This window comes from Chrysochloris asiatica, unplaced genomic scaffold (genome assembly GCF_000296735.1).
Source record: "Chrysochloris asiatica unplaced genomic scaffold, ChrAsi1.0 scaffold00083, whole genome shotgun sequence".
NCBI classification, from domain to species: Eukaryota; Metazoa; Chordata; class Mammalia; order Afrosoricida; family Chrysochloridae; genus Chrysochloris; species Chrysochloris asiatica.
The window spans coordinates 9064017-9082123 of NW_006408601.1; the positions used below are offsets into that span (position 1 = coordinate 9064017).

The window sequence follows — 18107 nt, forward strand, 5'->3', positions numbered from 1 at the left end:
ACTGCCTCTCTGGGTAGGATTCTGCTCTTCGCTCTTCTCCATTGATGGTCCCAGGGTCCTCCGCTCCTAGACTGATAAATTAATCACTCCCCTCTTTGTTACAAAATGTCCATCTTTAGATTTCCAACCCTCTCAATCAGTCCTGATAACAATTATTCACCATTGCATCACAAGAGACCCATCTATACTTCCTTTCATCAGCCCTTCCTGGACAGGCTGGACACCACTTACTGGAGTTGTTCAGCCCTTTTACTTCATCATTTCTTCCATTCATTTCAGCTACTCTACACTCAAAAGCAAGTTTCAGTGTCTCTTTTGACATACACGTTGGACTTTTCTTTCTTTCCTGTACCAGAGCTCCTTGTTGCTCTTAAGTGATGTCAAGTTGGTTCTGACTCATAGAAAACCTTTATAGGGTTTCCAAGGAGCATCTGGTGGGTTTGAACTGCTGACCTTGAAGTTAGCAGTCCAGTGCTCATCCTACAGTGCTACACCAGTGCTCCTTAGTACTGATTAATTTTTGCATGTCAGATCACAGAACCATAACATTAGTTTGTTGCTGTCATGTGATTCAAGTTGATTCCAAGAGTGACTGATAGACTTGAACTGCTGACCTTGTGGTTTGCAGTCCAATGCTTATCCTGTAGTGCCATACCAAGACTCTTATAGCTTTGTTGTTGTTATAAGTACCGTCAAGTCAGTTCTGACTCACAGAGACCCTGCATAGGGTTTCCAAGGAGCGGCTAGTGAGTTTGAACCATTGACCTTGTGGTTCAAACTGACCTTGCGGCCCAGTGCTTATCCTATAGCACCACATAGGGCTTTATATTATAAACCATTCATTTGTTAAAAAGTTAATGAGCTTCTGTGTACCAGAGGGTGGAGACGAATGTGACTTCCTAGCTTCAAGGAGTTCATCATGTGCTGAGGGACTAATTCCTTCTCTAGAATCCCTGTGCAGGTTCAGTTTAGAGACTGTTCTATTTATTAAACAGCTTTTGTTTTCCTAGTGATGAGCTGAAACTTTCCTCTTTGTCACTTGTATCTCATCTAGTTTAGAATTTTGTCATAATGAATTGTTGAAAGATCTGTCTTCTGTGAATCTTAATAATTTACAAGGCAAACACAAATTACCAATATAATTTTTTTTCATCCTCAAAGTTTCTCTTATCTCTCCTCCCCTTTTGACTGATGTCTTTCAGGGCTTGAGTGATGAACTTGCACTTGTAGATGCCAATGAAGGCAAGCTGAAGGGTGAGACAATGGATCTTCAACATGGCAGCCCTTTTGTGAAAATGCCAAATATTGTTTCCAGTACAGGTTAGTATCATTGTTAAATACTATAACTATTCTAATAAAAGTTGAAAAGAAAAGATCTAAGATAATCACAGCTTTGTTTCCTTTTATGAAGACTTCCCCAGTTCTTAAAGCTAGAGTTGGTTGTGCCCTACTTTATACTCTCATTATTAATCTTTTAATTTCTCTTGAAAGCATTTCACAGTGGATTGTATTTTGTTTACAAGGCTTCCTATAGCACCAGACTCAGCTCCTTGTGAACAGCAGTGATAGTAGTTATCACAGTGTTGTTGTTAGGTGCCATAGAGTCAGTTTTGATTTATAGTGAGCCTATATACAACAGAATGAAACATTGGCTGGTGCTACACCTCCTATTTGTTGCTATATTTGAGTTCATTGTTGCAGCCAGTGTCATTCTGTCGTGTTGAAGGGCTTCTCTTTGAAGCTGACCCCTACTTTACCAAAAATGATGTCCCTCTCCAGGGACTGGTTCCTCCTGATACCATGTCAGAAGTATGAGAGACAAAGTCTCACCGCCCTTATTTCTAAGGAACATTCTGACGATACTTCTTCTAAGACACGTTGGTTCTTCTGGCAGTCCATGGTATATGTGTCATTCTTCCTCCACACCATAATTCAAAGATGTCTTCTTTAGCAGATTTGCCCAATGCAATATGCTGTTTGATTTCTTAACTGCTTATTTGGGTGTTGATTATGGATCCAAGTAAAATGAAATCTTAGTTGTCAACAATTGATTGTCCATTGTGTGCCAGACACTGAGCTAAGCACTTTGTTGTTGTTGTTAAAAGTGCCAGGGAATTGGTTTCAACTCATAGGGACCCTCTTTGGTGTTTCTGAGGCTGTAAATCTTTATGGGAGTAGAAAGCCTCATCTTTACCCCACAGAGAAGCTGGTGGGCTTGAACCACTGACCTTGTGGTTAGCCATCCAGGGTTTATCCGACAGCAACACTGCACTCTCTCCCAAGCATACTTTACATGTATTATTTAATTCTCACCAAATCTATGATGTTTCCAGATGATGAAGCTGTGAATAAAAATGGAGTGGGGATTTGAATCCAGTTCAACTTTACTCCCAAACCTAAGCTCTTAACTACTGTAGTTTGTTCCTTGGCACTCAGGAGATTTGAACAAATGAGTGAATAAAGATTTTCTTGGACAACCTGTTCAAGGTTCCTTCCTCACATCATCTAAGTAGGAGTCCTTGTACTAGGGTAAGCACTGATCTGCTAACTGCAAGGTTCAGACTCATTAGCCAGTCCTTGGAAACTGTACAGTGTTGCTATGAGTTGGAACCAACTTCCTGGTACTTAACATCTCTAAATAAATATTCCCATTTATATTCAACTTCTTACTCTAAAAAGTACAAAAGTTATTAGGATTTCCTAAGTATACAAGGAAAAACAGTCATTTTCTCAAGTTAAGGGTATTATGGGCACAGTAAATCTGGAGACACATTTTGGTAAACAGCTTGGTGAAAGGATTGGGTGAATAGGAAATGTGTTGTATTTGATATCTTAATATACTTTCAAATCAAATCTTTCTCCAGATTACCATGTCACTGCAAATTCCAACCTAGTGATTATCACAGCAGGTGCCCGCCAGGAAAAGGGAGAAACACGCCTTAATTTGGTCCAGCGAAATGTATCCATCTTTAAATTAATCATTTCTAATATTATCCAACATAGTCCCCGCTGCAAACTGATTGTTGTTTCCAATCCAGGTCAGCTTTATTTTGAATGTTCAATGAAGAAATTTTTTTGGGTGGTGGGTGGGTAAGTTTAGTAACATCAAACCAAAAAGAATTTAATGATTATTAAATTCTGAAATACAAATAATACTTCATATTCACTTCCTGTTTTATTAATGTAAGATTTTTTTTTTACACAGTTGTAATCCATAAGTATTTACTGTAAGAGTTCTCTAAACACTAGTCTGTATGGGAGAGTAATCTGATTAATCATATGCCTTTAAAAGTTTACATTCTAAAGGCTGTTCTATGGGAAATATTTGCCTCTACATTATTACTGTGTTAGCAGAAGTCAAAATATCACTACAGTTTACCAATTCCTTAATGTTATACTAGGTTTTTCAGTGGTCCACAAGGTTAACAAATTCGATACACTTTGTAGTTAAAATGTATTAAGATTGCTGATAGATTATATGTAGTGAGTGGGAGGAAGGAATTAAAAATGACTTCTAGATTTTTCTCTTGGGCTACCAGTTGGATCACCATCCAAACAATTCCACTTACCTTGTTTTAAAAATGTTTTAATTGTTGTGAAATACATGTAACACAATATAACATTTCAACCATTTTATGTGTATAATGTAGTGGTATTAATTATGTTCTCCATACTATCAACACTACTGATTTCCATTTTTTTCATCACTGCTAACAGTTTTGATTTTCCATAATGACTAGTAAAGTTGAGCATCTTTTCATGTGCTTAGTGGCCACATATGCAAATTATCTTCTTCGGTAAAATGTCAAAGAAAATGGTGAAAATCTTCAAGTCCCTTATCCACTTTTTAAGTAAGGTTGTCCTTTTGTTGCTGAGTTACGTTGTTTTTATTGTTAAGTGCTGTCAAGTTGGTTCTGACCTGTAACGACTCTGTATAGGGTATCCAAGGAGCAGCTGGTGGTGAGCTTGAACTGACGACCTTGCATAGGAATCCTTTATTGAAGATTAAACCCTTACTAGATATATGACTCCCAAATATTTTGTTCCATTTTGTATAGATTGTTTCTCGTCTGCATGTGGAGATCCGTTGTCTCAGTACCACTTCTTTTTAGATTAGTCTTTCCCCATTGGGTGAACCTAGCACCCTTGTCAACAATCAGTGGTCAGAGATGTACGGTTTTATTTCTGAATTCTTAATTCTATTTCATTGATTTATCATTACACTAGTTGCGGACTGTTTTGATTAGGTTTATGTTTTGTTATTGGTTAAGTATTAGTTCTCCTACTTTGTTTTTTCCAAGATCACTTTGGCTATTCTAAGACCGTTGCAATTCCATGTAAATTTGAGGATTGACTTTCCCATTTATGCAAAGGTGTTGACATTTTCATAGCAGTTGCATTGAATCTAAAGATCATTACATAGCAGGGTATCTTTAATGATATTCTTCTAATCCATGAACAAAGAATGGCTTTCCATTAATTAATTTCTTTCAGAAACGTTTTATAGTTTTTAGTGTCTCACCTCCCTGATTAAATTTATTCCTAGTTATTCTTTCAGAAGCTATTGTAAATAGTTTTAATTTCCTTTTCAGATTGCTCACTGCTAATACATAGAAACCCAGTGATTTGTTACCTTTACTCTGCAGCTTTGCTGAATTCATTAGTGCTTATACATTTTGTCTTCTGTGACTAGGTGTCATTTTATTTATTTGGACACCTTTAATATCTTTTTCATAGAGTCCTCAGAGAGTCCTGGTGTGGTGCTGCGGGTTAATGCGCTGAACTGTAAGGTCGGTTTGACTGCAAGGTCGGCGGTTCAGGTTCACTATACAGGGGCAACATTATATTAAAAGGGAGCACTGGTCGCTCCATACAATAAGCACTGGATGGCAAACCAAAAGGTCTGCAGTCCAAGCCCACCAGTTGCTGAAAGGGAGAAAGATGAAACTTTCTGCTTCCATGATTTAAATCCTTGGAAACCCTATACAGGGTCATTATAAATTGGAACCACCACCACCAGTTACATTAATATATTTTCTAATGTTGAACCTGGAATAAATCCTATTTGGTCATGTTGTTTTATCCTTTTAGTAAATAGTATTGGATTCACTTTGCTATTATTTTGTTGAGGAATTTACCATGTGTATTCGTAAGCGATATTGGTCTACAGTTTTCTAGTGGTGTCTTTGATTTTAATAATTAATTTTCTTTAAATGTTTGGTAAAATTCCCTAGTGAAGCCATCTGCAACAGCATTTTTTAAATTATTGATTCCGTCTCCTTAGTTGTTATGGGTCAGTTGAGAGTTCCTGTTTCCTCTTGGGTCAATTTAGGAAGATTGTTTTTCTCAGAATTTCTCCATTTCATTTCAATGATCTAATTTGTTAGGGTACAACTGTTCATAGTATTTCTATGATCTTTTTATTTCTGAAGGGTTAGTTATAATGTCCCCATTTTCATTTCTGATTTCAGTTATTTGCATACTTTTTTGATTTGTTAAAATTTTGTCAATTCTACTCATCTTTTCAAGAACCAACTTCTGCTTTTGTTGACTCTTTACTTTCTCTTTCTCCATTTATTTCTGCTCTGATCTTTGTTTACTTCCTTGCTTCTTCTTCTAGTTCCTTAAGTTGTAGTGTTAGGTATTGATTTATTTTCAACTGACTTCCATAGGGATGATTTCTATTTTGGTATTGTTCTTTCAAGTGGGCTGTTCATTCCTGTTTCTTTGTATGCTTTAATTTTCTGGAAATGAGACATTAGAATATTATACTGTGGTAACCCTGGAACTCAGATTTTTCCTCTTCCTTAGTCTGCAATTTTAAAAAACAAAACAAAACAAAAAATGTAATTTATAGCTGGAATCATTTAAGGCTGAAGAAAAATTGAAGCCTTTGAATTGGTGTTGGCAATGAATATTAAATATACCATAGACTGCCAGAAGAAATGAACAAATCTATCTTGGAAGTACATCCAGGATAATCCTTAAATGTGGGGATGGTTAAGACTTCATTTCATGAACTCTGGGCATGTCATCAGGAGGGACCAGTCCCTTGAGAAGGATATCCCACTTGGTGGAGAGTCAGCTAAAAAGAGGAAGCACCTCAGTGAGACGACTGATACAATGGGCTCAAAAATAGTCCCATTTGTGAAGGTTCATTCTGTTGTACACAGGATAGTCCCGAGTCAATACAAGGTTATAATCCTCACTCTGCTCAGCAAATTTTGCAAGGACTTCCTTTCACAATGTGTGTGGACTATGTTCTGGAGGCTGTCCAAGTGGTGTTTTGACAGTAATTACCTTTTACTTCAGGGAAAAAAAGAAACATCAGAAAATAGGAAGTATATCATTCTCTCACTCCTCTGCAATTGCTGTTCTTTATGAAGCCTTTAGTTGTGTTTAGTGAGTTTTACAAAGTAAATTTTGCAGTGCTATGTTCCTGCCAGTGGCTTGACAGATTTCACCAAAGGGGATGCTCACTCTTGGCAGGGAAAAACTGCTGGGCCAAGAGGGCTGAAACCACTGCAGTAGTTTTCACCCAACTGTGCAAATGCAAATCCTTTGAGGGCAAGGCCCCAACTGCCCACTCCAGTACCAGCCAGCTCCTCTAGAAATGGGTTGCTGCTCCCACCATGTAACAGTGCTGAAGATTGGTTATTAGTGGCTGATTTGTGCATGTGACTCACTTCGGAAAGATTAGCATCTTGTCTCTTCATCAAGCACTTCCTGGTTAATTTAGGTGATGTGTTGCGGATTTCCAAACAGTTGGTTCCAACTGCTCTTTCCAGTGCAACTGTTGTGTGTTGTGACTTCTAGAACTTCTTATCTGCCATTGTGGGCTAGCCTTTATCCCTTAGAAGTCTATAGTATGCTTCAATCAGTGAATTAATCCCAGGTGATTCGGGAAGGCCTTCAGCCTACGGGCACTGCTCATTGCTTCCTCACCCTCCCCAGCCCTACAGGAGCACGTCTGGTTAAACTGGAAGGATTATACCTCTTCAGCGCTTCAGGCTGACCTCAGATAAAAATGAAGTCAGATACGACAGTTCACTAGCAAATACAGCAAATACGTAGGACGTTCTGCACACTCCTGAGCCAAAGAGCAGGCTCCTCTCTGGGAGTGTGGTTCACAGTTTGACTTGACACCAGTACTGCCATAGCCCCTGCTATGGTCAGAAAGAAGACTTCAGTGATAGAAAAGAAAAAAATTTCTACTGTTTGAAAGTTAGCTTTTCCTTGATTCTGTGGTTGCTTAGATGTTGTAACGTAGATTGGTTTTGAGTTTTGAGATTTGTTTGCAGCAATTTCTGCTTATTTTTTCCTGATTTGTTATTGATGGGGATGGTGCCATTTTGTCTCCATGGAGCTCAGGGAAAGAAATTGGAGGGGTGTTGGGTTAAGAGGGAAAAAATGAAGACTGTCGAATTGTTCATGTTCTGAAAAGACACTTGAGAGGAAATAGTAAGCCAGGTAGCTGCTTATGAGTCTGGTGCCTAGATGAGATTAGGTTGGGATAACCAATCAAATTATTTTAATGTCATTTGGAATAGGTTTTCTGTTTGAATAGGCAAATTGTGTCTGTTGTTGTTAAGTGCCGTTGAGTCGGTTCCGACCCATAGCGACCCTGAACAGGGTTTCGGAGGCTGTAAATCTTTACGGGAGCAGAAAGCCTCCTCTTTCTCCCGCGGAGCAGCTGGTGGTTTCAAACTGCTGAACTTGTGGTTCGCAGCCTGATTCGTAACCACTACGCTAAATTGTGTCTAGGAGTACATAAATTAATTTGTTCATTTTAATTTTGATTTTTAGTAACTAATTTTATCTCATAATTTTATAAAATATTTACATGGCTCCACTATCAAATCTAGAAAACAAGAATTATTCAAAGACACTTAGAAGCTAACTATTTCTAACTACTTTAAAAAAGGTTGGAGGTTTGAGTTCTCTCAGAGGTACGTCGGAAGAAAAGCTTGGCGGGCGGTCTACTCTGGAAAACACCAGTCATTGGGAAACGCTATTTTGATAGTTTCACTCCAACACACATGCGGTTGCTGAGTTAGAGTGGACTTAACAGTAATTGGTAATGTGTGTGTATCTCTATGAAATTTCATCACGTTTGTATACATTTACGTAACCATTACCAAATCAAGATATAGAACAAAGAACCATGTTGTACCATCACAAAGAAAATTTCTTGTGATACACCTTTATAGTTACAACTTTTCCCCCAAACGTAACCATTGGCAGCTATGGGTATATTCTTTATCATGTTAAATTGTCACTTGAAGTTGTAGTTTTTGAGTTGGCTTTTTAAACTTAGTATAATGCCCTTGAGATTTGTCCAAGTTTGGCATGAATCAATAGGTTTTACAATTTTTGTCAGTTTCCATTAAAAAAAAAAAATCCTTCTAGGAATTTGGATTAGGAATTGTTACCTTTACAATGTTGAGTGCTTTAATTGGAACACTAACCCAAACCAAACCCACTGTAACTGTCAATTCCAACTCACAGCAACCCTCAAAGGCAGAGGAGAACAGTTCCTTTGGGTTTCCAAGACTGTCAGTTTTTATGGGACAAAACAGCCACATCTCTATATTTTATTAAGCCTTTATTAGTTCTCATTAAACATTTTATAATGTTCTATACTTAGATATAACATTTTATATAATTTATCCCAACCACACAGTAGTCACTTCAAACCCACCAGCTGCTCCTCAGAAACCCTATACAGGGTTACTATGAGTCAAAACCTACTCAATGGCATGTAACAAGGTGGTACAGCTTGAATTGAATATAGAAAGTTCCCCCCCACAAAACATCAGATTTACAAGTTTTAATTTGGTTATTTTTTAAATGTCTTACTTTGATGAGAACTTTATCTGACTTGAATGTTTTCTTCTCAGTGGATATATTAACTTATGTGGCCTGGAAATTGAGTGACTTTCCCAAAAACCGTGTTATTGGAAGTGGTTGTAATCTGGACACTGCCCGTTTTCGTTTCTTCATTGGGCAAAGACTTGGCATCCACCCTGAGAGCTGTCATGGGTGGATTCTTGGAGAGCATGGTGACTCAAGCGGTAAGCCCCCTCAGTCTCTGAAATGTATTTTCACTATATTAGTAATATTTAATCGTAAAGAAAAATAGCCCAGGTGGGCAGAAAAGACTTCTTATTAACTATGAATACATAATGGAGTCCTGGTGTGGCGCTGTGGGTTAATGCGCAAAGTCAGTTTGAACTGCAAGGTTGACAGTTCAAGCTCACCACCTGCTCCTCGGAAACCCTATACAGGGTTGCTATGGGTTGGAACCAACTCCAAGGCACTTAACAACAACATAATAATAAAATAGGAGTCCTGGTGAGGCCCTCCAGGATAAGCACTGCACTGCTAACCATAAGGTCAGTGGCTCAAATCCACCAGTCACTCCTTGGAAACCTTAAACAGGGTCTCTATGAGTCAGAACCGAACCTACTTGATAGATAGCACTCAACAATAACATCATAATAACTCACCCCCCAAAAAAATTCAAATTAGAAAAGAGTGGGAATGTGAGCAAAATCCTACCTATAGATGGTAAGATTTAAGGTTTTCTTCTCAAAATCAAGTAACAATGTGGTTTATATTTAACTTGGGTCTCTAGTTTAGAAAGGTCAGGATTTCAGCTCAAGTAATACGGATTCTTCAGATTAAGGGCCAGGCCTAACTGGAGGAAATTAAAGGGAAGAGAGGGTGTTCTGGTGACAGCCATCCTTTTTTTTTTTTTTAGTTATTTCTGGTTAAGTAACTTTGAAAATCTTGTAATACAATCCCTGACTATAGAAAAGGACATGGAAATGAAAAGTATAACTTATCTATAGCAGCAAGAAGTTTAAAACTGCCACTTTCTTGGCTGGAACATCTCTGTAAAGATGAGAGACTTCTGTGCCACTGTCTTGAAGATTTTGATTTAGCAGATTTGGGTTGGGACTTAGACATCTGAATTTGATGGTTCTGTTGAATACTCAGGAGCCCTGATGGTGCAGTGGTTAAGCACTCAATTGAAAGGTGTGCCATCCAAGTCTACCAGTTGCTTTGCAGGAGAAAGAAGTGATAGTCTGTGTCCATAAAGATGATAGTCTCAGAAACCTTAGGGGTCATTCTCCTCGGTCCTATGGTCATGATGAGTCAGAATTTACTCAATGGCATACAACAATAACACTGAATATTCCTAGGTGAAAATCACTCAGGTTTTGCTAAAACAAAAATAACCCAAAACTCTTCTTATATAATACCATGTAATGTCTGTATTATTCTTATTTTTTCACAGTTCCTGTGTGGAGTGGAGTGAACATTGCTGGTGTCTCTCTGAAGAATCTGCACTCAGATCTAGGAACTGATAAAGATTGTGAGCAATGGAGAAATGTCCACAAAGAAGTGATTGCTAGGTAATGTTAGTTTTACACTTTCAGGACCTTGGAAGTTAGCTGTGAGCCTGAATTCTGCCAAATGGATAAAGTTCTCTTATTTTTCTTAAATTAGCATTTCAACTTTTTTTGGTTTTTTTGGGAGGGGGTTTACAATGATGTGATTAATCATTTTCCAGAGTGTAAACTACTAAACAATCAGGGACAATGTCTGTTTTGATCACTGCTGAGCCTAACTCATGGTCTAGTATATAACAAACAACTGTTGACTGAGAGAATATGTGTTTACTTACTGTGGTAGGACTGATTTCATATTAATATCTGGATCTCTCATAACCTCTTAATTCTAATGTTTGTCGGAAATAACCAATTTCTGTAAGACGTTTCAAGGAAAATTTGATAGGAACATTGTAGTTTTGTGACATTATTAGATAAAGTTGCCACAAAATGGATGTTCAATGATAAATATTTCTTCCAAACTAACTTCCTACCTATGTTCATAATTTATAACTCCACAGTGCCTATGAGATTATTAAAAGGAAAGGTTATACATCTTGGGCCATTGGCCTATCTGTAGCCGATTTAGCAGAAACCATTTTGAAGAATCTTAGGAGAGTGCATCCAGTTTCCACCATAATTAAGGTAGATGCTCATGTTTGAAAAGTCATTCTTTTACTTTAATATAGTCTGTTAATTTTTGAAATTGATCTTTCATAAGCACTTCTCTTCCTAAAGACTAGCTTTTATTGTTGTTGAGAGTCATCTTTGTAGGTCTTTGTCGTGTCCTAGAAAACATTTTTTATTACATCCAATTAACTAAAAGTGAGTTTTTGTGCACCTCTATGAGTTAACTGAGTGAACTAGTTCTACAAACATTTAGTGACATTGGGAACGCTTGTGAGCAGTAACTTCATTACCTACATTTTGAGTTCTCTAAAATAGTTATGTCCCATGAAGAGATCTAGGGACGAAGCATTCATCATTGAAAGTGTAGTTAGTCTTGGGTGACAATGGATGTACGTAGTAAGATCTCTCTGCTAGTCTGAATGTTGTTGTGGGTAAGCACTGGCTAGTTGATTCCAACTTATAACAATTCTGTATAGGGTTTCAAAGGAGTGGCTGATGAGTTTGAACCACTGACCTTGCAGAGGTTATAACAAAATAGAATTAAACCATTGGAAATAAATAATCTAAATTATGGAGTGGTTCTGACAGAAAGTGATTTGGGGGCAAAAGATAAAACGATGGTGGGGCCCAGCAAACATGACAAGAGACTGGGGTCCATGTGGAGAGGTGGCTGGTGAACATGAACAATAAACATGTCTAATAACCTATTTTAAATTATTCTCTACTGGGGTGCCTACTTTCCTGCCATAATCCATACATACAAATCTGTTCAACACTCCTTCACCAAGCAACTTCTGTGTCTCATATTGCAGACTTGTTACAAAAAAGAAAAAAATGTATTTTAAGTCTTTACTTTCAGGACCTCTATGGAATAAAGGAAGAAGTATTTCTCAGTGTTCCTTGTATCCTGGGAGAGAATGGCATTACAGACATTATAAATGTCGATCTGAACCCTGCAGAGGAGGTCTGTTTAAAGAAGAGTGCAGAAACACTATGGGAAATTCAGAAGAACCTCAAGCTTTAAGGTTGATTAATGCTACCGTTCTGACGTTTTTAAAGAAATAGTTATGTATAGTATCTGTCAAACTTCTGAATAAATCTGAACTCCTAAAGTTGGAAAAGAGAGAGTGAAGTACCCTGTTTGTTTAACCTTGCAGCTCCCTCAGATGGTAGATAATACTAAAAAAAAAAAAAAATTAAAATTCTTAAGTAATTGCATTAAAGGTATTCATGCACCTCTGATGTACCACCAGTACTTCCCTTGAATATAAGTAGCTTCTAGTTGGTACAAAAGAATATTTAATGTATATGTTTACTGTGTGATAGAAATTCTGATTTTTAAAATTATCAAAATCCTTATAATTTTACCATCCAGTCTGGCTTATATCTATGCTCATTTATATATACTATTGTGACTTCCTCTACAATGTAAAAATTAAAATTACATAAATTCTAAATGTTCATTTATCTTAATACTAAATAAACCTTGATTTGACCTTGCTACTTTTTATAACGATAATTGTTGTGAATAGAATTTACTTTTTTTAAAAAAAAGTTTTTATTGTAAATTGAGTGATAGTTTACATGAGAAAACATCGGTGTGTTACACTCATCATTTCATTGCAATGATTACAGTCTCCGTGCCATCATCATTCAACAGTATTTGCTTCTATTCCCTCTAGAATTTACTTTTAAGGAAAGGAGCTATAGTGTATAAATCCCCATCCATGATGATTTAGGACTAAGTTGGTGGTTCTCTTCTTGGGAGAAGTATGGAGTGAGCTATCTGGATCCTTAATATCTTAAAACATCCTCTCAAATCAGAATTTCTTTGTAGCCTTCTCATGAACCTTCTAGTCTTGCATTTCTGCTGAGAACATTCTATTACACAAACTATGCAGGACAGATACAAGGCAGGCTTCAAAAACTTTGTGAGGAAATGGAATCGGAAGATAATGAAAATTTCCCACAAACTTTCTGAAGCCTCCTCAGAGCAGTTCTGTAGCTCATTGGGTGGTCACAGCCTTGGCTTCAAAATTACTCCCATAAAGAGTAATTTTAAATAACAATAAAAGCAGGGAGACAATGTACATGACCCCTTCTCACAACTACCCTTTTAACTGTAGACAGACCATCTTGCCTGGTTAACATTAACCTCCCAGCTTGTACAGCTCTGCTTCTAGTATTTTTTCCTTACTAGTTGATGAAAACATAATGGCTTAAATTAAACCTGAAAAGCAAACAAATCTAGGCAGGGACCGGTAGGAGGGTAAACACCCAGGACCATTCACAGAAGTCACTGAAATTCTTCTATTCCAAACATTTCAAATTTTTGATTCTATAGGATATCCAAAACAAAACAACCAAATCCACTGTCTCTAATCGATTTTGACTCAGAAAGAACCTGTAGGACAGAGTAGAACTGCCCCACAGGATTTCCAAGATTATAAATCTTTACCGAAGCAGACAGCTCAATCTTTCTACCACAGAGCGGCTGGCGAGTTTGAACTGTCAACCTTTCAGTTAGCAGCCAAGCTCTTTAACCATTACACCACCAGGGCTACTCATCAATGTGGTCTAAAAAACCCCCAAAGCTGCCAGATAGTTAATTCTGACTCATAGTGATCCTATATTAAAATAGCATTTACTTGATATACTATAGAATAGATAATACTAAACTTATGAATACCGTGCTTTTGTTTGCAAAATAGAAAACTGTAGTTCTTAGTAAAAGTTTCATGAATCTTTCCTAAAGGAATCCAATAAAGAAGAGAAAAAATATGCAACAAATTTTATTTAGCTTAGTCAGTCCCAACATTCAGCACAAAAAGAGTACAGAGAATAGAAAGTGCATTAATAAAAGCCGGTCTTTACCAAAAGAAAACAGAAAATATATTATTGATTCAAAATATTTTACACTTGAATGATATACTGCAATAACTTATTCTGGGTACCTACTGATAAGAGAAAAGAAAAGAAAAGAATACTTTAAGAAGAGCTCAATCTCCAACGGATATCAGAGTTGTCAGTAGAGGTCACTGAGACCGGCAGTCTTTCTTGCTTTTTGCATTAGTGCTCTCAGCTGGAACTGTTTACGGGACAGAAGACGCACATGCTAGGAGGGGGGAAAATTTCAACAGTTTAGAAAGGCTTTGATCCAGGTCCAGGCATTCAATATCAGACAAGTTTAACCTAGATGGCTGAAGATACCTAAGCTAACTAGTTATATCAATCTTCCTTTGGAATCAACACCATATTAAATGTAGCTTCTTTAGTTTTACCAGACTGATGCTGGCAGACTGGGTTAAGACAAGTAGCTCTTTGGATCTGATAAAAGCTTACTTGCAAGGAAAGTACCATCTCATCAGATCTGGCTCAGGAGTTTTACTACTTCTTAAGACAATCAAGATGCAAAGAAACTTATACTGTGATTGTCACAAAAGTTCCAAAAATAACCTCTGATAACCATGACTGTTTTACTCACTTGGTTAAAAGAAGAGGAAGGGTACTGATGAGCAGCAAACAGGCAACTTTTATCCCTAGTCTGGTGCCCTGTAAATGGTACAGGCTTCATTCTTTCCCTCTCTTGCATCACTATGCGTTGTTCCCCAGGCTGTGCACCCAAACAAGGGGCAATGTATTGAAAGGGAGATTTCCCTGTGAGTACACCCAGTCATCCATGTGCTTGTACCAGGCCCAAGGTATGTGGTTTGGCTTCTCACCCAAAATGAGACAGATGAGCAAGCAACAGGACCAGATCATCATGTACAATGAGGCATCAGCAGAAGCTGGGTCAGATCCAAAAGCTACTATTCTTAAAACCAGGTACTTCATGACCAACCATACATGGCTTATTAGATTTTCATGTCTCTACATAATAGTATTAAGCCTCAGCCAAGCTTCACTCAAAAGGGCATTAGTACCCACAAGGCTGGCTGTTCTGTGAAAACTAGTCTAAATGATGAAAGTCTTAAGAAAATACAAAAACAGTGGAGGTAGGCTAGTTGGTGAACTCAAGCTAAGCTAAGTGGTATGACCTAAAAGAACCAGTGGAAATGTGGCTTTTCCTCCTGACCTGCCCAGGCACAATAGTAAGAATTAAATTCATCTTGATGCTGCCTGTGGGGTGGGGGACAGCAGCCACTAAACCACTTTCCTTTCCCTACTCAGACCAAATCTAAGAACTCTGTAGATGGGAAGACTCTGCTCACAACCATTCGTTTTATTAAGTTTCTTTTGGGAAGATAAGGAATCTCAACCCACCCTAGAGAGAAACCCTCCTGGCCTGTGGATGTCAAGGTCAGTGCTTCTTACAGCACAAGTTCCAAAATCCTGGAAAGCAGAGTGAGGAAGACATACCTTCAGGAAGACATCCAGATCTATGACTCCCCGCCTCAAGGCTTCTCCCAGGTAAAAGATAGTGTCTTCAATAGCATTTTCCTCTGCATACAAGTTAAGGATCTGTTTGTACAGTGGGGCTGTGGGAATGATAACTTCATCAATATCATTGTTTTCAGACTGGTTTTCCATCTTCTCCAGAGCAGAACTGAGTTCTTCGTCCTTCTTTTTCAAAAGTTCAATGTTTTTATCAACTTCAGCCTGAAAACAGAATAGTCCAAATGTGACTAATTTTATACTAACTCTACTTAATTAAGAAGCTCTGGTAGCGTAGTGGTTACAAATCGGGGTGCGAACCGCAAGGTCAGCTATTGGAAACTACCAGCTGTTCCACGGGAGAAAGATGAGGCTTTCTGCTCCCGTAAAGATTTACAGCCTTGGAAACCCTGTACAGTCACTATGAGTCGGAACCAACTCCACGGCACATAACAACAACTACTTAATTACCCACGTCAGTCATTTACAACTCAATTTTACAGAAACAGACTTGCTAATAAAGCTATGTTTACACAACTTATGGATGAGATTAATGTTTCCAATAACACACTGATCAAAGAGGAAAAGGTATGCTCTAATATACTGAGTGAAATGAGGATAACGTTCAAATACCCTGAGCTAAGCAGTGACAAATGTGCTTGCAAACTTGGCCAGCACACAGGATACTTTCCAGGAAGAGGCTCCCTACATATAAACTGGTAAAAGAGGTCTTTCTTCCAAGCAAGTGTGGGCATCTGCCACCAAAGAAGTCCATTCCTTGGTCTAGAAAGAAGATTCAACACACTTGCCCTCTAGCCATAAGACAGAGCCAGCGGCTATGGTGTAAAGTGGAGAGAAGGTGGCCCTTGAATCTGCTATTGTTGGTTGTTAAGTGCTTTAGAGTTGGTTCCGACTCATAGGGACACTGTATAGTTTACAAGGAGCAGCTAGTGGGCTTGAACCGCTGACCAGGGCTCAACTGAATTATGCTCGCGGTTTCTTTATTTAGTAAATTAGACATAAAACATTTGCCATTTCAGTTTTTTTTACATGTACAAGTCAGTGACATTCAGGATGCCCATCATGTTGCACAGCCATCAGTTCTAGTGTCTCTTAATCATCATTAAACAATCAAATCACAGAGCTAGCTTCTACACTGACTCTCCCAGGCCCAGAAGAAGCTTGTGATAACAAATATGTAAAGGTGTACAGAGCTAAAGTTTGCATAGACTGCGTACGTATATAGCTCTTAAGTCACCCAAAACTTCTAGATTATTAAGTTAGAAGGTTCAATAAAGACGCTTTTTAATATAGCTCAAACACATTTGCTAAGTCAGCAAAAAAGTATTCAGGTCTTTATCAAAGTTCATACTGTCTCAACTTCTATTTTCTGATAATTGTCTTGCAATATAAGCAATCAAAAGGTCCTCCTTTGGGCTAAAACATCAGCCTTTAGGGTGGAGGTGCAATAAAAGATGTTCGAAGTATCATCTGTCTCCCTGTCAAAGACTAGATTTCAAGCATAAGCTCCCTTTTTAACAAAGTGATAAGAAAGCTATAATTTTGAAATCTTATACTTACAACATCCACTGTAACTGAAGTACATACAGAAACACTGTGTCGTGGCTACAATTCAACCTGAAAATTCAACTCTTCCAAAACAAACTACTTACTACTTCTTGATCTAAACGAGTAACCATCTCTTCCAGTTTCTGGTGACCTTTCTTCAGGTCTTCTTCTGTTCGCTTCAAGGCATTGAGCTCTGCCTGGGCACGGTCCATTTCCTCCTTCATCCGCCATCTCAGTTTGTCACTGACTGCAGAGATGAGGGAGGCTCGGATGGTGTCCTCACTGATTGTTCCATCCCTACTGGGACCTGAAAGGGACAAGATGACAACCATTTGCTTCTTGCCCCAACTTGTTCTACTCTTCTCACAGGAACCTTCAGAAAGCAGGACAAAATGAGCTGACACTTTTCAAATGGGAGGAAAGAAGAAAATGTATATGTTAAAATTTTATCAGAAACTTGAAAATCTGAGTTGATTCAGAAATACTTGCCCTGAAGGTGATTCTGTCCCTACTATGAATCCACTTTTCCTACTTCTAGGCCAGTGCAGTACTGGGCTCTTTTTTCAATGAAGTAGAAGAAGGCTCTGTCAATGTTACTACAATTACAGTTGTTTCTAAGTTTCCGGCAAGTGGGAGAATACATTTACGCAAAGGAAAAACATTTAGCTCAGGCCAATCTGACCTTCAGCAGTGTCACTGCTCATTGCAGAGGTCAGTGAGAGGACTAAAGCACCGGCAGTTTCCCTAAACAAATGCACATGTTCGTCTTCAGCAAGATGTTCATTCCCTAACAAAGACTCAGGAAAAGAAAAAGAACAAAAAAGAATGACATCCAAAAAATTTAACAGCTAATAAAACTGTTCACTCCTAAATGCTTTATGACTTTCTTCCAAAAGCCCCTTCCTAAACAGTATCTTAATATCTTCTTTGCACATTTCAGATCAAACAAACTTATTTACTTCAAAAAGGCCCTCCCTTTAACATCGGATATTTTTTTGTGACAGCCTTAGCCATTCTTCCACTGAGGGGCACTTAGGCTGTCTGAATCTTTTTGTGATGGTCTTAAACCTGCAAATCTATAAATGGTGTTTTGAGTTTCAATTATGTTAGAAAGAATACCATGTGGGAAATACATAT

At 38.0% G+C, this 18107-nt stretch overlaps 2 protein-coding genes across 2 annotated transcripts in view; one reads left to right on the forward strand and one right to left on the reverse strand.

The window, feature by feature from the left end:
* The window catches only part of LDHAL6B (lactate dehydrogenase A-like 6B), a 20856-nt gene extending 8805 nt beyond the window's left edge, over positions 1-12051 (forward strand). The window contains exons 3-8 of the mRNA XM_006865806.1: positions 1203-1320; positions 2865-3038; positions 8901-9074; positions 10304-10421; positions 10919-11042; positions 11887-12051. Of these exons, the coding sequence (XP_006865868.1) occupies positions 1203-1320; positions 2865-3038; positions 8901-9074; positions 10304-10421; positions 10919-11042; positions 11887-12051 (873 nt within the window). The remainder of the gene's footprint in view (positions 1-1202; positions 1321-2864; positions 3039-8900; positions 9075-10303; positions 10422-10918; positions 11043-11886) is intronic.
* A 1755-nt stretch (positions 12052-13806) lies between these two features.
* Positions 13807-18107, reverse strand: part of TSG101 (tumor susceptibility 101) — a 73671-nt gene continuing 69370 nt past the window's right edge. Inside the window, exons 8-10 of the mRNA XM_006865807.1 lie at positions 17075-17277; positions 15387-15626; positions 13807-14142 (exon numbers count right to left, since the gene is read on the reverse strand). Of these exons, the coding sequence (XP_006865869.1) occupies positions 14053-14142; positions 15387-15626; positions 17075-17277 (533 nt within the window). The 3' untranslated portion in view covers positions 13807-14052. The remainder of the gene's footprint in view (positions 14143-15386; positions 15627-17074; positions 17278-18107) is intronic.